The following is a 22,642-nucleotide window of genomic DNA, read 5'->3' on the forward strand; positions in this document are numbered from 1 at the left end:
GATATTTCGCACTGTAATCATTGTGTCTAACTTTTACAGGGTGCGGCACGTAAAACCGGCCCGTAAAGTGAACACATAAAATGAAATGTAATGTATTGAATATGATTAATGCTGTACTGCTGAAACTTATACACGCTATACTGCTATTACTTTTACTATTAAAATAACTACTTCCAAACTAAGGTACTCTTTATTTACGGGCACGGGTACATGCACACAAACTTCAAAAGTACTTTACTAAATTTTATCCCCATGCTACTAAATAATATTCTTCACAGTACTTCTAACAAGCCCACTTGCATACTCCCACTTCATTCTTGCTCCCACGAACTCTTTGACTCATGCCAAAGCCCGCCATCCTCATACTCATCACAGACTATTGACAGTAGTGTCACACTCTTTACAGACTACTTGCTATACCACATTCTCCACAGATTACTCACTATTTAACTATTAACTACAACACATAAATGAAATGTAATGTATTGAATATGACTACTCACCTTCACAGCAGGTGCTGAAAGTGTCCTCCGCCCACTTCAACACACATGTGAGCACGATTGAGGAGATTCATATATACCCTTGTCAGTTCTTGTGTTGTAATGCTATTGGTGACATCCTGGATCCTGGTCTTGAGTTCTTCAATTGTGTGTGGATTTGTTTCGTATACTCTTCCCTTTAACAGTCCCCATAAGTAAAAGTCACACGTGGACAAGTCTGGTGACCGAGGAGGCCACAAGCCTTTGCTGATTTTCCTCTCTGGTGTAAACATCTCATGCACAAGGGACAATGATGCAGCTGATGTGTGGCAACTTCTGCAATGTCTGCAACTTCTCTCACTCGCATGAACCTGTTGACTCAATCTCCTGATTGACTTTCGAGGACTTCTTGTCATTATCTCCTCCACCTGCATCTTTAATTCAGGTGTGCAGACAGATGGTCGTCTGTTCCTGGGAGCATTTTGAACCGATCCTGTACGCCGCCATTTTTTCAATCAATTCCTGAATGGTGCTTTTTGCTGGCACAGAACGTCCTGGAAATTTCTCCCGAAACAAATTCTTTGTTTTCACAAAAGATTCAGTGAGAATGAACCCTTCAACAATGGCAACACGCGCGGGTATCGAATACGGCATTATCACACACTGACACTCACCCGACTTAACACAACCAGGCCATTTTCTCAACTGGTTTCGACAAGTTTCACTGGCTGCGGCTGCACGTGACTGGTGCAGGTCAAGTAAGTCGACCCGACCTCGACACGCCATCTATTGGTAGGAAGGTAGATTATTTAAGTGTTGCCAAAAACACAATATACCAGGATATTACGACGGGCCGGTTTTACGTGCCGCACCCTGTATTAAATAAGATTACGTCTGAAGCATCATATTTCATGAACTATTTCACTACAATACGAGGGCTGATCAGAAAGTAAGGTTCCAAAGCCTGCAGTGAAACGTGTATATATTATTTCATACAACTAGTACAGCCAACAGATAGTTCATACATTTCGTTGTTTTTCGACATAGCTTCCATATCAGTTGAGGCACTTGTCACATAGTAGGATGAGTTTAAAGATTATCTTCTGGTAAAATAATCCTGTCCTTGCTTATTTAGCCACGTTGTCACAAAATGTTCACCTCCTCGTCTGAAGCGAAGTGATGGCCTTTTAAGTGCTCCTCGAAGTGCGGGAACAAGGTGTCTATCGGTCACGAAAGTCACGAATGTCACGAAATCAGAAAACGGTCATGAAAGTCACGAAAAAGTCACGAAATTTAGCTTTTGGGTCACGACTTTTTTAAACTATACAAATATAAGTACAGATTGGAAAATTTTGTTCTATAAAACGCCAAAATTCACCACCAAAAATGTCTATAGTCGGCTTTAGACGCTACCAAATCTCAAGCAAAGTACGTTTCTATCGCATGCATGGAAATTCGGCCTATTTCGTACCCAAATTCGCTCGTGAAAATATTAGGAAATTTTATGATTTGGTAAAGAAAAGGTCACGAAATTTCATCTTGGAATTTTAGAAGACACCCTGGGGAACAGGTAAAAGTAACTTGAAGCTAGGTCCGGGCTGGAGGGAGAGTGATCGATGATGTTCCAGCGAAACTCCTGGATTGGCCACTGAGCTCCTCGTCGAGGACATTTTCTCTACCAGCCACAAACTTACGACACCATTCTGCGACATGCTGACTAGACATTACAGTCTCCTCATAAACCTCTATCAACTACGGTTACATGTTTCGCCCACAAAAATTGAACAACTGACTAGTCGTGAGACTAGTTTTCCAAACGAGTCACATTTGTGTTTACTTACAATTAGCGCTGTAGGTGGTGGCTAGCAGAAACTCTGCATAGTTGCCAACTCCATGTATTACAATTACCATACGCTCCTCATTCCTCTATAACAGACGAAACTCCAGAAATATCAGCCTTGTAATCTTAGTTTCTGATCCTCCCTCGTATAATTCCTTAATAACGTAAGCTTTTACAATGTCTCTGTTGATCTCTTGCTGTACTTTTGTATCCACACATTTTTCAGTGACACGATGAAAGCCTCGAGCTTCCACGAAGTAACAAAATAACTACTCGTGGAAATTGCATCGCTCTTTACTCACTGAGATATCACAACAAAGAATTTGTTACCTGTCAACACCTTGCCTGAAACACCTGACTATCGTTGCAAGGAGTGAAAACACAAGATTAGTAAACAGAAATAAAATCTCTTTCCAAATAATGTATAAATCATTCACACACATATTCAAACTCACATATTCACACGTATTTTTATCTATGTTCCGACGAGTTGAATAAACATTGACCACAAAGCAAACAAGGAGGGTATACACTCAATTTTCAACGTATACCCGAAAACGTCGTAGATTTTAAATAAGTATACACTGGACTAAAAAAATAGCAGATGGGTATATGCCATATACTTGTGTATATTTTCCATTATATCATTGAATTGAAATATAATTTACACAAAATGAATAATAGGACAGTTACACGCAAATTTCACCTTTCGGCCTAAACATTTAAGAAAGCACAAGAAATGAAGATGTACATACTCCGTGACTTGTTCTTACAAATATTATTTCAAGTGACTTGTTCTTACAAATATTATTTCAATAACACAATAATTTTTGAATATATTAGTATCAGAAGACAATAATTGAACTCTAATTATGATACCTAGCCAAGAGAACTTTTGAATTTATGCTCGTGTAATATTTCAAATTTGTATACTATTGCTATAGTCATCATGGAGAATGAATTACATCACGAGTGAATCAAATTCCAACTTCGGGTTTCCGAAAATGATAGCAATTGGAAAATGTTGACTTACACCTTCTCAGAAGGTGTCCAGAAGACAATTCGTAAGATCTAAATAGTGTATATGGTATAACCGATTTCAAGGTTCTCAAAGTATTGTAATTATACAGGGTGTCCCACATAAAACAGGTACTACTCACTGTGTACCTACCTTTCACTCAAAAGACATTTAGCATTACTTCATATGTGGATATCCCAAAGTTACAGATTACAAAGCATGTGCTACTATGTTATCACATCTTATGTAAACTGCCTGTTTAAAACTTTCGGTTTATAACAAATGCGTCCGGTTCATGTCGGACGCTTATTCTTCATTATATTTTCGACAGATCCTGTAGTCCTCCATTTCTTGTACGTTTCTCTTTGTTGTACGGAGGATTACAAATTATTTTGCTAAAAAAAAATCTTTAGTCTCTTCAATGGAGCCTGTTGTGTAAAATTCCACGACATCAGTTCAGCACTTAGTTGCTAATTGTACTATTTCTCCATGATTGTTACTTTTAAACTCTCGAACTGAACTCGACAATTACGTCTCCCTAGAAATAATGCAATATTTCAGTGTAGCCAACTATATTAGCCTGATAAGCAATGAGGCCAACACCCATTCATTTGTGAACGCCAGAATGGAAAAAAGGCGTATCAGTTTTAAGTGGGACACTCGGTACTAAATCAGGATTACTAATATAAGTAATCATTTTCTTAATATCACACTATTGCGATCGGTGATTATATTCAATGAGAAAAAGCGGAAAGGCTATTACTCACCGCAAAATATATGTAGCAGAATTTTCTTCTACATGCAACAGGTAGCGTTTCGGAAGCTGCTACTTCCTTCATCAGCCTGTGGTAGACTTCAAAAAGGATAAAAAGAATGAAGGATGGTTAAAAAATTAGGATATGTTAAAAACCAAATCTTCTGTCAAACATTAAAACTCACGGGAATGAAAACTCACTATCAGAATATTTGGTTTATTACATATCCTAACTTTTTAACCATCCTTCAATTTTTTTTTTCTTTTTAATTCTTTTTGAAGTCCACCACAGACTGATGAAGGCAGTAGCAGCTTCCAAAAGCGCTACCTGTTGCATGTAGAAGAAAATTCTGCTACATATTTTTTTGCGGTGAGTAATAGCCTTTCCGCTTTTTCTCATTCAATTATCTTAATCTTTGGAAAGCCAAAATACTTAACCTTATCGAATCCCAAGTGGACTAAAAAATGTAGACTCGAAATTATTTTCAAGTTATGTGTGTATTTTATTTTCAATTTATGCTCAAAACAGTAATGAAATCACCTCATTTAGTTCCTACGAAGACCTTATTGACATCAAAACTACCTACAGCTACATTGCATGACTTCTTATAAATAAAATAATAGTTACTATTTATATCTATAAGAACACATTAAAATAACATGGATAATTCTTTGAAATCCTATTAAGTAGATTTTGATGACGTTGTTTTACTACTCAAGCTATATGAGACGAGATGGAACTATTACTAAGGGATTTTTTAAATCCTAAATAAAAATCCAGGGTTACGTACACAGGAAAAAAACACACATCTTAGTCACTTGGCCACGAATGATACACAAAAGATAGTATAACTTCAAGTACCTTTGATCATTCTACATAAACCATCTGGCAATAATAATAATAATAATAATAATAATAATAATAATAATAATAATAATAATAATAATAATAATAATAAATGGAAAGGCGGGTTTGCATTATGAAGATTTAGTAATGGTTCTTGTTCATACTGAAATTACAAATAATTTCGATTGCTCATAAGATGTAATCAGACAGAAATTTTGAAAACAATTATAAACGGTGGAACGGAAAATTTCTGTTGCCAATAAAATATATTTTCTCATGCACTACAAGACTATTATGATACCTTTTACTAATGTTTATTTCCTTTTTATGTTATTTTACATCTATGTTTTTTTACATGTATTCTTCAAGAACGCATCAAAAAGTATTATACATTTTTTCTTGTTTAGACATGGTTTGTCGTCTTCAACATCATGGATAATGGCTGCTGCTTTGATGCCATTATTTGTAGCGTGTCCCGTTGGAAGTTGTGCACGAGGTTGGCTTCAGCTGCACTACCATGAAATCCAATTGTATTATCAACGATTTTTGGAGATGTGTGTTGTCACTTATAACTTTAATGCGGATGAATACCACATTCGGCTCGTAAAAGCAAAAGTAAAAGAATTTCGAGAATTAATGAAGACTCTTGAGAGCGGACAAAGCATCATCGTTGTTGAGGAAAAAACGGAGGAAAAAGAACAAGAGACTAAAAAAGACAAAGCAGCCGAGAACTCGACAGCGAACAGTACAAGCGGACAGAGTCCCCAGAGCTCTCATACTGGCTTCTGTGCTCCTATGTCCAAAAGAATGCGACGAAAAGCTAAAGCGAACAAACTGAAGGCTGCACGTATGAGGGCACAAATGATAGCTGAGCTGAATCCTCCATCTCCGGCCACATCTAAACCAACAGCAACAGTAAACAAAGACAAAGCAGAAAATGAAAAAGTAGCAGAGAAGGCGGAAACAGTAGAACTACCAACAACCGTGGAAGAAACAGATAATCAACATAACGATCATGTTTTACCTGAAACTTATCGCTCAGATTCCATTCATACGGCCTCTGATTCGTCCGAAATGGGCGAATGGCCTCAGGCTTCACCGTGGGACCTAATCAAAACCATAACAAATGCAGAAGATATGAAAGTATCTCTGACAAAGAATGTAACACAGCCACATTCTGATGATAACGAACTTAAGCAAGGAGAATCACAACCAAAAGAAAATGAAAATAATGCAAAGAAAGAGGTCGTCGTGGCTAAAGACCGAGATCATAATACGAAAGAAACATGTGGAGCAGGTGAACCTGCTGCCACAGCAACAAATGATGATTGCAATACCAGTGAAGGTTGCAAACTAAAACCCTCTAAATCTTTAAGTTTTGTTTCGGCCAATGGATCCGAAGGTGATTGTTCTACAGCAAGACGATCTCATAGTGTAGAAACAATACAAACTATTAGTGCAGATACGCCCATGTATGTACAAGGAAGACGAATAATTATGAAAAAGGGTCAACTCGCAAACGCGCCAATAACGCGCCATTCAGCCGAAGAGTTGGCTGTAACCAAAACAGAAAGCTTGTCGATGAAAAAAGTGGGTAGAAAAGCTGATGCAAGAGAAATTGTACTGCTGTACTTACAGAAGATGTTTCAGGACCTTATGATGAAATTTAGGAGAATTAATAAAGAAGAACATATTTGCAAAATTAAGTGCTCCAAAAGTAAGAACAGAGATGGTGAAGGTGATAGCAATTGTTACATACGATACTGTAAGAAGGTACATCTGGTATTACGCGATTTAGAGAATGAGTACAATCATCGCATGAAAGAACGGTGGGAATCGTTAATAACAAAATTGAGGCTGGCGAAAGAGCTTAATATTGACGAGAGATCTTATAAGAAAGTTGTTGTAAAGTTGAATGAAAAATTACTTAGTCATCACGCTTATGTAGATGGGTTGTTAGAAAAATTGTCGAAGGAAAAGAAGAAATTAAATAAAAAAGATGCATCAAAATGCGAAGAGAGTGAGTCCACGGAAGATTGTACAGAATTTGAACAACATGAAACCACAGACACTGAAGTGACTTCAACTGAATTCAACTTTGAAGCCGACTGTTTATTTTCGCCACGAACTAGTGGACAAGTAAACAAAACCCCTCGAGAACTGATACCACCCGATGTATATTTAAACGACGTAAATTTCCGAAATACAAGCATGTTCATTCAAGAGGCGAGATTGCCAGAAAACGATTACTTAAAACAGTCGTATGCATCCTTACCACATGTTCCGACTCAAATGCCTAACATAAGTGAATCTGCACGGTTTGACAGATGTTCAGAATCATCAGTGTTGTATTGTGTTCCAAATACGCAAATAAAATCCACCAATAGGCATGTGTATTCCCCATCCAATAGTAACAGAAATCAATGCCAAACCACTGCATCACTTCCTTCGTTTCCACGAAGTGCGACTGTTCAGCTGCAACAAAATTTCCAAAAAGTTAATTTACATGGAGCTCAAAACTATAAAGCAGAGGAAAAAGTAACGATTTCGTCATCTGCCTTGAGTCAACATCCATCATACGGAGCGACATCTCAAAATATTTTACATAATAGATATACACCCATTTCAGAACCTAGCAATGTCTTTAGAGAACCAATACCTACTCCTAGTTTTGCAGCTGTTAACACGGAAGGTATTCCAGTATATCCTGCTCCGAATTTATCTCCTTCAAATCGACAAATACCAGTACCTCCAGGATTTTCTCCTCATAGTGTACCTAATACTTCCAGTCAATTCGGAATGAATAAGGGAAGTTGGCGTCCGGACTCATCGGCAACAGCGCCAGTCCCTCCTAATCTAATGTACCAAAACTTTCCTCCATTGTATCCTCAGAACTTACAACCAAAACTAGTTTCTCTACAGACTCCGATGGTTTCAGTGTCTCAAGAAACGACGACAGTCAATCTATCGAAATTAAAACATGGTCGTTGGTGGTGGTTACTATCTGCATTGAAAAATCTTCCAGCTAAACAAAAGAGAACATTAGAAGGACTTACACTAAGTAAAATGTCGGGACATTTTACTATAGACAAAGGTACTTATGGTGAAGTGTTTTTAGCGTTAGATAACACTGGAAAGGGAATAGCTGTTAAAAACATTCCGCGTTATTCATTTGCTGGACTTGCTTATGTATCGTTAAGGAAATGTGTTGAACCTCTTCTCCCTCTTCGACACGACAACATATTGCATTATTTATCATATATCGAAGAAGAAGACCATATCTATCTCATCTCCCCACTGTGTGAATGGAACCTTGGAGAGTATCTTATGTACCTGAAACTCACAAATTCGCTTGAGTCCCGTACAATGGCTTTAGTAAGGCAGGTAAGTGTGTGTTTGCAATAGCATTATTCTTAAATAAACTACTTCTAATAATACACTGATTATACCTGAGCTATAGGTATATGCGATGTATGATCAAAAATAGAGTGTATAACTTTATTACAAACAAAGTAATAAGTAATAAGCTTACATGGAGTTTTATTTAATCTCCTTCTTCAAAGTACTGTTCTTAGCTAGCAATGCACTTATCTCAACGTTGAATCCATGACTGGAAACATTTCTGAAAGGCTTCTTTTGGAAGGGTGTTCAGCTGCTCTGTCGGCCATCTCAGTGTCAAGAATGGTGTCAAAACGTTTTCCTTTAAACACGGTTTTAATTTTTGGGAAGAGTCAGAAGTTGCATGGTGCTATATCGAGAGAGCACAGTGAATGTGAACAGACTCGGCCAAAAACTCGCGGATCAAAAGCAAGGTGTGGCACGGCGCGTTTTCCTGGTGAAGAAGGAAGCCATTTGCCTATTTAATCGGAAGTTAAAATACTTTCCACGGACCCATACAAGATATTTAGTTCTTCGGAAAGCTCTCGAATAGTATTTCGCCTGTTTGAACAAATCAATTGTGCCACTTTTTGCACGTTTTCATCCGTTTTCGACGTCGAAGGACGTCTCGATCGTTGCTCATTTTGAACTGGCTCCTTGCAGCTTTTGAATCGCTCATACCTTTGTAAATAGTCTTCAGTATCACCGCTTCAGCACTATACACTAATTTTGTCATTTCGTTGAACTTCTTTGGCACTTTTCTGCAGCTTAGAACAAAACTTAATGTTGGCGCGCGACAGACACTTTTAACACGTCCTCATCCTTAGCCTCTGGAAGCCAACTAACATGTCACAACTCGTTCAAACTTGACACTAACTGTACCAAAGGCTTAGACTACTGGACTTAAAAGTTGTAATGAATATAACCTCGATAGATGGCACTGCGCAACTACATTCATCGTACTTTTCGATCACACCTTGTATAAGCTGATACCTGAGCTGAGCTATGTATACCATTTTTTCCACCGAAGGTTTTACTTTCTTAGGTTTATCAGAGCATCTATAAGAAACACAGCACAGTGCAAAATTCACACATTGAAGAATTTTATTTAAATCCAAATGTGAAACGTCGAAAACATTAAAGCAGCTAAGACTTCAGATAGACAAATATTGAATAAATAACAAATAGGAAACACTGAGAAAAAATGCTAATAATAACAAACAAGAGTTGACAAATTTAACTTGCAAAAGATCATAGAGCCTGATTGCTATATTTCATAGTGAGTCACACTATCACCTGACGGGCGAACATTCAGACACACAGCACATAGCTTTACTGCATTGTTCTTACCTATGTATGTATCCGTTTTTATTTCTTTAATTTTTCTTTCTTTTCTCTACTTATAATTCTTATTTCATCCTGGCGCACGGTACATTATAAACTGGGCATTACTGCTCTAAACAATTCAGTCGCAAATTCAGGGTGAGGCAAAAAGATATTAACATTAAATTTGGGTTTACTCAAGTGAAATTACAAGGCAAGGATTTGGTTACAGGGTTTCAATTTGACACCCATCTAGCTCAATGCACTTATGGATTCTGACCATTGTTGATTGTATGGTCCTCTGGGCAGGGATAGCAGGGTTGACTTGAGTGATGCGGTGCTTCAGGTCGTCCAAGTTGCTAGGTTTTCTGGCATACACACGATCCTTGACCATGCCCCACAACGAAAAATCACATGACGTCAGTTCGGGAGAACATGAACAGAATGTCCAACTCTGTGAGCACTATTTCCAAGATAATTTGTGCAGGATTCACACGTGCTTGCTTGTCCGCGTTTGTGAGATGCACAATCTGCAAGTGGTATGGCTTCATTCCTAAATCACGGTGTAATATTGTAACCACTGGTGTTTGAGAAATGTTAGTCTCTAGAGGAAATCTGCGCAAGGACTCGGTTGGGCTGGCTATCTTCACTCCCTGGACGAGGATGATATTCTCTTCAGTTCGACCAGACTCTTTTTACTACTATTTCCCTTGCAATCGTCTTGAACGGACTCCATCCTTACAAACTTCTCGTAAATCCTACCAATTGTCAGGCGCGAAGGTTTAATCTAGTTCGTGGTGAATACAGGCGAATCGGCATGCCATGGTTTAATCTGCAAATCAAAAGCAGAAAGAACACCCATTCAATGTTAACATGTTTTTGCTGTATACGTGTATGCTTGTGTATCAAAAGTCCAGGGCCAACTTCGTTATAAGTAAGGATTAACAAAAGAAAAAAAAATGAAGGTGAGGAAAATTATTGGAAATAGATGCTTTTCTGTCTAACTTTTCTAGTTGCACCAGCTGTTTGTGCATCACACTGGTAAGGCGTCTATGTTAAATAAAAAAAGCAATGTTGCCAGCTGTGCAGACTATTTTCTGGGGTCTCTACCATATCAATAATACAGTATTGTTGAGAAGTGGGTTCGAAGTGTTCTACGTTCCATCACAAAACAATGTACACATTCTCAGTGTCATTTTTACGTAACCTTATGTTCCGTCTTCATTGCATCCGTAACCTTATTTCATTGTATAACAGACTACCTAATGACTGTTCTTGATTAACGCGTTTTTTTTTTTTTTTTGTTTTTTTTTTTTTTTTTCAAGATGCTTTCCAATTAAGCTTTCTTTGTATTCACTTGGTATAATGATCTCCTTTCTTCTTGGTGCTCTTCATGGGCATTTCTGGCGGGCGGACGAAGGGGACACGTCCCCCAATATTTTGAAGTACAAAATGTTCAATATTCTATCTAATTTAATTTATTTACTAACGACAGAATAACATATAAATAATAATAATTATATTTATTTGGAATATAATATTCAGGCTATGAAACGATTATAACAGAGTTCTTAATATGTCTCAAGAGAGTCCGTGAAGGTAAGCAAAAAGGTAACAAATGGAATCGAAGATAAATAAACAGGTTGGGCTAGGTACTACTATTTAAATCACTTTCTTTGGTGTCCCCTCCAAAGTTTACCTGCCAGAGACGCCAGTGGTGCTCTTTTTCCAGATGTTATCCATAAACTAAGTCCGTATTTCTCATTTTTGTAATTTGTTCCTATCATAGGCGTATCCATTTAATTCTCCTTATTATATTCAATTATGAATACATATTGTGATGTAAATCAAGAGAAACCTATGTATATTAAGTAGTATAGATATGAAGAAGAAGAAGAGAGCAAATTTTAACCAATGACTTTAGAAGCACTTGTTTTTCTTTTTTTTTCTTTCTTTTTTTTTCAGAAGAGGGAATGTGATATAAATCTAAGAGAAACCTATGAATATTAAATGTTATTATTTTTGTAAATATAACTTTTAGTATCTAAACAGAAAATAGCCAAACCTTGTTTCCTGGAAGACCAAAATAAAAAGGTAACAAACATGAGTGAAAGTATGAAAACAAGTATAGAACTAGGAAATCATACAGGTGGAATCCAGAACCGATGAATATATAAACCAAGTAAACAAAGGGTCACACTTTTCGTCTCAATATCGGCTTGGTCACTGTCGAGCAGGAATCATAGTGCAGGAATCTTGGCACGAGCATAATGGCTATCTACGATCTAGGATCAGCTGCCTGTATATTGTAAGTGTAACCTTTTGTTTACTTTGATGTTGGTTCATATATTCATCGGCTCTGGATTCTACCTGTATGATTTCCTATTTCTATACTTGTTTTCATACTTTCACTCATGTTTGTTACGTTTTTATTTTGGTCTTCCAGGAAACAAGTTTTACCTATTTTCTGTTTAGATACTAAAAATTATATTTTTACAAAAATAATGAGATTTAATATGTATAGGTTTCTGTTAGATTTACATCATAATATTATAGAGTTCCACGTTATGTAAATTTTCTCCACTTATTGGTTTGTTTCCTTTTATAGCGTATATATATTTCTTTAAAATATTTTAAATAACTATTAGATGTCTTCATTGGCCAACTTCCATATCCATGTGTTACAACAGGCAAAATTATCCTTTTAAAAACTTGTTTTAGTACTTTCATTATTTTTCTTTTATGTTAGTCGGGAATAACAAATTTTAGGTGGATTAAAAAAAATATTTTATACCAATAGAGTTTTCTAGATAATAAAATGAATAAAGCTAGTGCAATAAAATACAAGGATAACGTAATTTGGACTTTAAGTCTTAGTATGATATTAATATTAAACAAGTTATCTAAAATATAGTCTAAAAACGTGTTTTATGTATATAATATGTAAATAAATTTTAGTTTAGCTCAAATATTAACATTTTCGTAACTTCTGTTATATATATATATATATATATATATATATATATATATATATATATATATATATATATATATAAGTTTTTGATTTGTTCTCTTTAATTGTTAGAACTTTATGAGAACTATATTTTTTAGATGTTTTATTTATTTTTTTAATATGCATTATCTGTCGGCCAACGGCCTTTTCGTGACTGACTGGAATAAATATCATCGCTGGTGGTATCCCTATTAAATCATAATAATCAATCAAATATATATCAAGTTATACCAACATATTTCTTTAACAAAAGAGACACTGACCAAAGCTTAAAACTTTACTTTATTTTAAATTATAATTTGTAACTGTTTCGGATATCTAGCATATCCTTCTTCAGACACGATCGAAATTAATGAAAATACAGACATATATATAAATGTTGTTATAATTTAAATGTTAAGGAATATATATATGACGGTTAAAGAATTTAAACTCTGTTATAACAACATTTATATATATGTCTGTATTTTCATTAATTTCGATCGTGTCTGAAGAAGGATATGCTAGATATCCGAAACAGTTACAAATTATAATTTAAAATAAAGTAAAGTTTTAAGCTTTGGTCAGTGTCTCTTTTGTTAAAACAATTAATCCAAAGCCATGAATAGTCTTAATATTTCTTTAATCAAAATGTGGTGTAGTATTTTACTAATATTTGGTTTTAATGCCAAATTTCTGTACCGACTAAAATACCTATAGCAGAGTTTATTTCATTATATGATGATCTCAATTACAAAACAAGTTGTATCACTTTTTTTAAAAAAGAATGAAACGGGTAGTTCAGTCTCATTTAGTGTATATTGAATTTTCACAGGTTTCTTACGCCTTGTAAAACTCTTATTTTTACATTTATTATTACTTTCATCTAATAAGTTACTTTGGCAATACTTAAATACTTTGGTACCACCTGCCTATTGATTTGATACTTCTAAAAAGTTTAAGGTCATTAGCATTTGAAAATTTATGGGAATATGTATTCAGGAATATGGTTTATAAATATTACAAGTAGTAGAGATCCCAAGTTTGATCCTTGTGGAACACCAGATAGTTGCAAGTATTCGGCCGATTTGTATTCTTGTGGCGCAAGCAATGCTCTAAGAACGACCTCCTATTTGTGTAGTGTGATATTTTGGGCAGTAATATCTTTTCATTTACAGAACAAGAAAAAAGTTGGGACAAAATAATCTTAAAATCAATTATTAAACAAGAGTTAGTCTTGGATAATGTATTTGATATAGCTCGCTTTAAGGCATTATAAGAAAAAGAATCTGATGTATGGTTGCAATCAATTACATCGAGGAATATTGGAACTCTCATGGATAACAATTCTTTTCGTCTTTATATTGCTCTACGCCTTGGCATGAACAGTAAAAAATTTACATGCATTTGTCGGGAGAAGGTCAATGAAAAGTGTTTGCATCCATTGAGCTGTTCCAAAAGCGCAGGCTGAGTGTCCCGACACGTTGAATTAAATGATATCCTAAAGCGTGCTTTGGCCAGTATAGAAGTGCCCTCAATTTTAGAACCATCTGGTTTATCAAGGGATGATGGGAAAAGACCAGATGGCATCACGTTAATCCCCTGGGAAAAATGGGCAATGTCTAATATGGGATGTCACTTGTGTTGACACTTTTCCAGCTTCTTATACCGTATCAACATGAAGCTGGAAGTGCAGCAGAGATAGCGTGCAAACGAAAACATTTAAAAATATACATGCTTAAAAGAGGATCATATTTTCATTCCCTTTGCTGTTGAAACAATGGGTGTTTTCAGCAAAGAGGCAAAAAATCTAGTGAAACAAATTGGTTCACAGCTGGTTGCGGAAACAGGAGATTCGCGGAGCAAACAATTTTTAATACAGAGACTTAGTTTAGCAGTTCAGCGGGGAAACGCAACTTGTATTTTTAAATCATTCCCCTCTGATCCTATTATGGAAGATTTTTATCTTAAATAGTTGCAGAGGACATTCGAGGATGCTGATCGGCCTAAGTACATTAATTCTTTTAAACCCAAATAATGTTCACTTGAAAGGAGAGTGGTGAGAGGTGATAGTAATGGCGAGTGGTGAATTCAAAAGCCATAGAGATCTTCCCTATTTAAAAGGACAATACAGTCAGGGATTCAGGCTTTTGATCAAATATGTCAACGAAGCAGCTTCTGTCAAAATCGATTGAATAAAACATTTTGGCTTGTTTTGTGAACATTATATTTTAACAAGGCAATGTGTTAATTGAGAAACCTACGTTAATGTTTCGTTTATTTTAAAATCATATGTTCATCATTTTATTGTTGGACATATTTCCTACGTAATATTTTGTAAATATTTTTTCTTTAATTTATAATTTTAATCCGTTAATTATTTTTTTCTTAAATTTTCGAACTATGTCAATAGCTCAAAATAAGCTATATTCACAATCTTCTCGTAAGGAGTGGACTTAATTTCAGAGATCATAGATTTGCCTTTTTCAAGGAACTAGTCATCATGAATTGAAAAAAAAAAATAATAAAAAAAACTAATCAACTTCATGACAACTATAAATGTGTTGATCTTGAACATCCTATAGAGGATGTGTAGAAACTTGAGCCCTCAAAAAAAAATGTTTTCGGTCTGGAAAGAAGTTCATTAATCAGTTGAAACTATAAATTCCAAATTAAGTATTATACACTCAGTTCTTGCAACCATTAATTTCAGCTTGTAGTCTTAAATGTTATATTTCATTAGTCCTGAAAACTATATTTTTAATAATAATTTCACAAAATCGCTGGAAAATTAATATTATAATCTCGTCAAAATTAAGTTTAAAATTAATTATATAAATTGAACAGTCCAAATCAAGTTATATACATTTTTTAAAGTTTGACCACATTACGTAGGATCAATATTGAATGTCAATATTTGCTCTCCAATCTTGTTATTACAAAAATAATTGAATGAAAATTATATCTATATCTATATCTATACATCTCTATCACTATCTATCTATATCACCTTTTACATTTTACACCTACATACTTACATATATATAGTATGTAGTAATCACCTACATACTTACACCTACCTACTTACATATATATAGTCAACTTTTTATGTAAAATGTAAAAGGTGATTACTTTTCCATAAATCTAACTATTCATAATCATATAACACCATAAATGAAACTCATGTGTTCACTCTTATATACAGGGTCTCTCAAAAGTCCCCTGACATGGGGTAACTCTGTTATTATCAGAGTTGAGTTGAGTTGATTTTAGTTTAGCGTCCCTTTCAGCAGCGAGGCTATATGAGACGTGGACCTACTGATTAACGTGGAATCCGAACCACATGAGCTCCCGCCGGGAATCGTTGTTATTATCAGAGTTACTATAAAATGTAAGAAGGGAAACCCTGAGAATAACAGTTACCGTATGTCAGGGGACTTGTGGCACCCTGTATAGCCGGAAATCTCTATTCTAAATGTTAATCGTATACTTGTTCTTAAACCCTTTTAGCAATATACATCTATTGAATCTTACTAAATTCATATACTTATATATTCTTTCTATTTTTGTCCTTACCACGTATATGCTACACAGCATGTACAACCTTCCGTGACACTACCTGCCAATATATATATATATATGAGCCGCTCGGGGGAACATAATGGTATGTCACATTTTCTAACTTTCGAGAAAACTGGAAAAAAAAAGATCAACGTTCCCATGCACTTCAACGCAATGACACATAGCAAACAAACTTCTTCTACCATCTGCAGGTACATATGCGAAATTAAACTACTTACATACTATTCTGTGGTTCAATTCCAACCCATTCTGCCTAATAACTCAATTTCGTTAAAAGTGGCGCTTACCATTACGTTACCCCGAGCGGCTCATATATAAAATGATAAAAAATATATTATCAGGAATATATAAGATGTTTTCCCAATTAGCTGAGCGCTTATTTGTTATACTTATTATCACAAATTAGTAATAAGAAAATTGTCATAACTTAAGTCGTGATAAGTTCGTAGTAGAAAATTAATATATAAATAAACATGTTATGTTTCATTAATGTTCTATGATAGTTTTTTGAAGGTCTTCGTTTCCTTCATACAAGAGGTAAACCAATAATTCATGGCAATTTAAAACCTTCTAACGTCCTAATAGATGAGAATGGAACATTGCGCCTGGCAGATTTTGGATTATATCAGGTAAATAAAAATATATAGCAAAATAAGTAAATTCTTTTATCTCAGAGAGGGAGGCGTAGTTTCTATCATCAAATAGTCTGAATACTTTTATTTTAGAGTAATTTTATCATAACGAGAGTAACTTTATAGCTTGGCAGCCAAAGTAACAAGTTTGAATACCACGTAACGGGGCTTCAATTTCGAATTTCAGTTTTGGTGCGTTTACTGCATAAGAAAATCAATTAAACTTCTGGTGTCATCTTTAAAATCTTTACCTGAAGCTCCTTTCAGAGCATAAAATATGTATGTCCAAATATTATAAACATCTCTTATAATGTAAAACAACAGTGAAAACTTTTCCTCATACAAACTTCATGTTTCTTTTCTCACAACCTTGATAACTGGACTTCAGTCTCTTGTGCTTTGAACACGCTATATATTTCTGAGGAAGCCTGAAGATTTCTTTAAAGATAAACATATAATTATTGTAGAAATTTTCACAATAGTAAGTAAACCTACAGTAGGTGCGACAATTTATTGTTAAGTTGAATAATATATCCTTTTTTAATTTAAATGACTGTTAATAATAATATTCCCTTTTTATTAATAATATCCTGAAATTTAATTAAAATCGAATGAAAGCGTGGTTACCTTATGAGATTACCTTCAAAATTCTAACAAGATTGAAATAAATTTAAAGTTATTTAATACGTACTCTGTTCCTAATTTATGCCTTACAAGATGGAGTTTGTTTGAGATATTTTTTTTTAATTCTATTAATATATAGAACTAGATTTGTTTTTATACAAATAGTTAAAAAATTTAAGACGTGTTATTGACATTTTTGTTATATATGAAGGTATTAAATGATAATTTGTATAAGCAAAACTTACTATTTAAATAGCTGTAAAGTGCAAAAAGACATAAAGGCATTAAATTTTTACAGCATGTGAAACAAAAACAACGAAAGAAATTAGATAATGTATTTTGAACTTGACTAAAAACAAAAAGTGACCAAAACAAACACTTCTTATTATTATCAACCTGTGTTAAAATTTCGGCGATATACCATTGCCTTCATCCAACATATTATCTGATTTTGCCTTCATAATGTCTTGCACTGTGTTCTTATTCGGCTATAGCTGTAGCCTATATCAGAAAGTACTACGATCTAGCCTTCCCAAAAAGGGTCGATTTTCGGCGGCATTCTGCTCACACACGTCTCTCCTCTGCACGCTTTCTACACAAGTGTCTGGCTGCTCCGTACTGCGTGCGTCACGTTGCTGACGCGAAACTAGCGCCTCTGGTGGCGACTGCAAATTGCTACCATAAGGATAAAACAGCCTTCTGTATATTGTTGACATTTACACATAGATTGATAATAATAAGTGTTTATTTTGGTCAGATTTTATTTTTAAATTACACGTAGTACCAGATCTAGAATATTAGATATTTATGTAGGTTAAAATATTAGATAGAACTTTAAAAAATATATGTAATGATGAATCTTGGAAATCTTTAGCCTAGTGACCCATACGCATATCTTGTATTCTAAAGAAGATGGGGCAAATGTAAGTGATTAATAAGGAAAGGTTTGATAAAATTGAAATATGAGAACAGCAACAAAATCCTTTCATGGTGTCCTGTACCATCATTTACTTTCATATAAACTTAACCGGGGACAAACTAGGGATAGATATTTCGTACCACAGATAAAAACGAACGGTAGCAAGAACACGTTAGAGCAAAGGTTTGGGGGTTATTTTTCAATTCAGAAATCATTGGCGGTCTACTTGATGGTTCTGAAAAGGGGAACTAACAAATAATAACAGTGATTGATACAGATAGTATGACACAGACCTCAATGGGCTACCTCTCACGATTTACCGGTCGACTAGTGAACGGCGGTAGATGGGTTGGGGATCCCTGAATTATAGTATATGAAACAGTATATTATGTTGTCTTCGCTTAACGAATAATCGTATTTAAAGAACGTTTATTGTGGTTAATATTTCATCATCTTTAATTACTGTGTATGGTTAATTAAGAGGGTCTAGGAGCGGATACAACTAGTATGGATTAACAGCTTTGATTTAACATTGACCATAAACACTTTTCGTTATACATATATCTCTGGTCTGTAAAGTTTTTTACAAAAATTGCACAATAGTTCAGTGTAAACAACAGCTACGTTAATGCAGTTGTGCAGATGGAAGCTTCATAAACATATTAAAATGTTAACTTGTATTAATAAATGATTTCTTTATGAAGTTTATCATTATTAATGTAATAAATTACAACTTTAATATGCCCATGAAGCTTCCATCAGTACAGCTATATTCACGTATGTGTCATTTACATTGAACTTTTTTTTAAATTATAAACTCGAGATATAGAGAAAGTCCATAAGGTACTGAGCAATATTTCTCTTTTCATTTAGAGGTAAAACATGAACAAAATGTGATGCAGACAACACAATTTTAATTGTAAAAAAAACAATAGAGATAGTACCCTGCCTTCAAAAGATGCTCAAAGTAGCTTCAAGTCTGTTGGACATTAAATTCGCATCATCTCAACACTGAAGCAGAAGTTTTTACAGATTTTTTTAGACAGTTTTCAAAGATCTTTCTTTATATATTCAATAATGTTTTTTCTTTTGTTTTTTTTATAAAATTTCCATTTATATATATATATATATATATATATATATATATATATATATATATATATATGTATATATATGGCACTCCATACAATATTTGATAGAATTGTTGCAAAATGAGTATGAAGAACAATGAAAAATATTAATCACATAAATAGATTATTACATATTCGTACAAATACTGTATCAATTTTATTAATCATCACTTATTATTTGATGAGGAATGTAGCTATTTATGTAACATAAAATATACTGTCCAAAATTGGAAACTTTCGAAGTGAATGCCACAAGGAACGGTCCTAGGGCCAATTACATTTTAAATATTTTAAATATATGAAAATGGTTGATTCTTCGTCTAGTAGCAATTGCGAGAATTTGGTGAGAGGAGAGTGATTACAAAAGGAAAATTTCGTCCAAAGCTTTTCCCGGAGGGAGAGTTCCTAGCATCGCTGCTACGTTCCCTCTTTGCACAGCCATACTTATTCTTTGTATAAAATAGGGCGAAGCTCGGGTGTCTCCTGTGTTAATAGTTATGCGGTGCCCAACTTCATTAATGAAGTTTAGACCTTCCTGACCCCAGGACCCACAAGTTTCAATGGCTATGGTGACGAAGTGGTATTTGTCCAAGAGGTTGTTATATTTTCGTCTCTTTTCATATTCTCTGCGAGTTGCAACCGTTCCAGCTTTTGTGGAAGATGAAGGAAGATTAGAGGGGGCTAGGGTGTCGGTACAAGTGAAATAATGGTTATATGTCAATAAATAAAACTTTTTGATATTCTAATTTTAATATTTACATTGTTATAAATTTATTTCAATATTTAATTATTAAATATTGATTTTTCTTGTTTGTTTTGAATATTCAGAAATTTATTAGTGGACAGAACGATACAGAGTAATTTTTTATAACTTCTTAACAGGTGAGACTGCCTTCTTTCGGTTTTGTTATTTATACACTTTAGTTTAAAGATCTGTTCAAAAGTTAAATTACACACAATAGGACACTTTACACATTATCGACACCCTTTGAACACCTCCAGATTACAAATATTCACGTTTTTTATATGCTCTGTTGTACAAGTATGTCCCAGATGTGTGTACAAAATGTGCAAAACAGCAAATTCAGAACAGTTAGTTATAAAAGGAAAACTTTTTCTATTAATTTTCCAGGAGGTAATGTACCTAAAATGGAAGCCACATTTCCTCGCTGAATTGCTATGCTGATACGTTGTATCAGAAAAGTAGTAGCCCGCTTGTCACCAGTAACGTGTGCAATACGTTGGCCTACTTCTTTGATGAAATTGAGCCCTTCGACGCCCCAAATGCCGCTCGATTCAATGGCTACGGGCACGAACATGTATGAAAAATATTGAAATAAATTTATAATAATGTAAAAATTAAAATTATATTACAATATTGATATAACAAGTAATACAAGTCTCGGTCCTCAAAGTAATACAAGTCTCAAGATAAATGCAATTAGCGCATTTAAAACGCCAGTCAAATAAAATAAACACGGACAGAATATCAAAATTCTTATTTATTGAATTATTTTATAATTATTTAAAACCAGTTTATGCTAAAAATCGAAGTTCTTAAATGATACTATCTACACCTGCCCACTGTTAATTGGTTTGCTTACTGACAATTTTTTTCTTTTTCTTTCAGACATTGCAGCAGCACCATCGTCCTCTGGCTTCCTCAATGATTTGGTGGTCGAGAGAAACTTTCGAAGATTACAACAAAAGTTGGAGGTTAATTTGTACGTTGAAGTCTGATATTCAAGTAGGAGGCATGTTAGTGCATTTTGTATTGAGCGGTGGTCTTCACCCGTTCGGAGCGGGAGCCAATGATATTTTAGAGAATTTATCCCGAGGAGTGACCAATATAAAAACTATTGACTGTAATATAAATGATTTAATAACATGGATGTTATTGAAAGAGCCCTATGAACGGCCAACTATTACTGATGTTTTTAGGTACGAATTTTATAATTGTTTCTGCAATAAGAAGTAGGTACTAAGTCCAATTATCCTCTCTAGTAACTTTGCTACACCAATGTAGGTAATCACCAGACAGATAAATCTTAGCGCATCAGCATCATCGGAAATTTACTTATAAAGGAAAGCTGCTAACAAGCACAATAAGTAAGATGTTTGGAAATAGCCACTTGTAGAGCCTACATAATTTCTATGGGGAGACAACGTTAGGAAGTTGTTTGTCCACCCAACATATGGTATATTCAATATTATAATTTGCAAGTAAGCCAATGTGACACATCATTTGTCGGCGTGTTACCCCCTTCCAATAACAAATCCAATATTAGAAGAAGAAAAAAATATTTTTTACTTTGCAACTTAGACATAACAATCACAACATATGGTTTCAGAACATCTGTGGGCCTTTTGTCAATGTACGTATCTTCTACCACTACATTACCCTCTAAAACATGGTTAAAGAATCTGTCCATGCGTAAATACTCATACTTCAATATAAAACCCTTAACGAGCAAAACAGTTAGTTCAGTCCACGCTTTGTGTTATTTTGGTTAGGGATAACAAACAGTGGATCACATGGAAAGTAGTTGTAAGGAGCGATAATTATGAAATGTCAAAAAAGTAGAAGTATTGTTACTAACAATGATGGTGTCTGTTGTGTAATTTATAAGAAAAATGTTGGAAGAGGCTTGAACTAAGTTTTTTTTTTCCTCTTCACAAAGGTTTCAGGTGCACACCAAAAGTACGTGCCGTTTGCCATAGCTCAAACGCAAATAAGGATACATTAAGATAATTACACGTCAATTAAAATTAGTCTTTAAAGTTCAGCTGTGCAAAATTGCAAGCTTGTATGTTTACTTTTACTATATTCACCCGTGAAAAAAAATCCTTTTTTGATATCCTGAAATGACAGATTTCATCATAGATGTGCCTCATAAAAATTTTGTCTACATGTTATGAAAAAGAGATTGACATTCACCGTCAGTTGAAGGATGTTTGTGCGGACACTGCCCTTGCTGACTATTGTGCGGAAGTGGGTGTAAGAAAGTACGGGGAGGATGGGATCAACCAGTAGTATAAGCAGGAATTTATTTCGGGGGTCCAAACTTAATATGAGGGTATTTTATATTAAACTTTCTAAAATTGCCCTGAAATTGGGCTAAAT

General features: G+C 34.6%; 1 protein-coding gene across 1 annotated transcript in view; it reads left to right on the forward strand.

The window, feature by feature from the left end:
• The window catches only part of LOC145676126 (uncharacterized), a 71,681-nt gene that overhangs the window by 39,270 nt on the left and 9,769 nt on the right, over positions 1 to 22,642 (forward strand). The window contains exons 8-10 of the mRNA XM_081747031.1: positions 5,346 to 8,322; positions 16,717 to 16,842; positions 21,149 to 21,459. Coding sequence (XP_081603157.1) covers positions 5,346 to 8,322; positions 16,717 to 16,842; positions 21,149 to 21,459 — 3,414 coding nt within the window. The remainder of the gene's footprint in view (positions 1 to 5,345; positions 8,323 to 16,716; positions 16,843 to 21,148; positions 21,460 to 22,642) is intronic.

Source organism: Thermobia domestica, chromosome 18 (assembly GCF_964235325.1).
Source record: "Thermobia domestica chromosome 18, izTheDome1.hap1.1, whole genome shotgun sequence".
Classification (NCBI taxonomy): Eukaryota; Metazoa; Arthropoda; class Insecta; order Zygentoma; family Lepismatidae; genus Thermobia; species Thermobia domestica.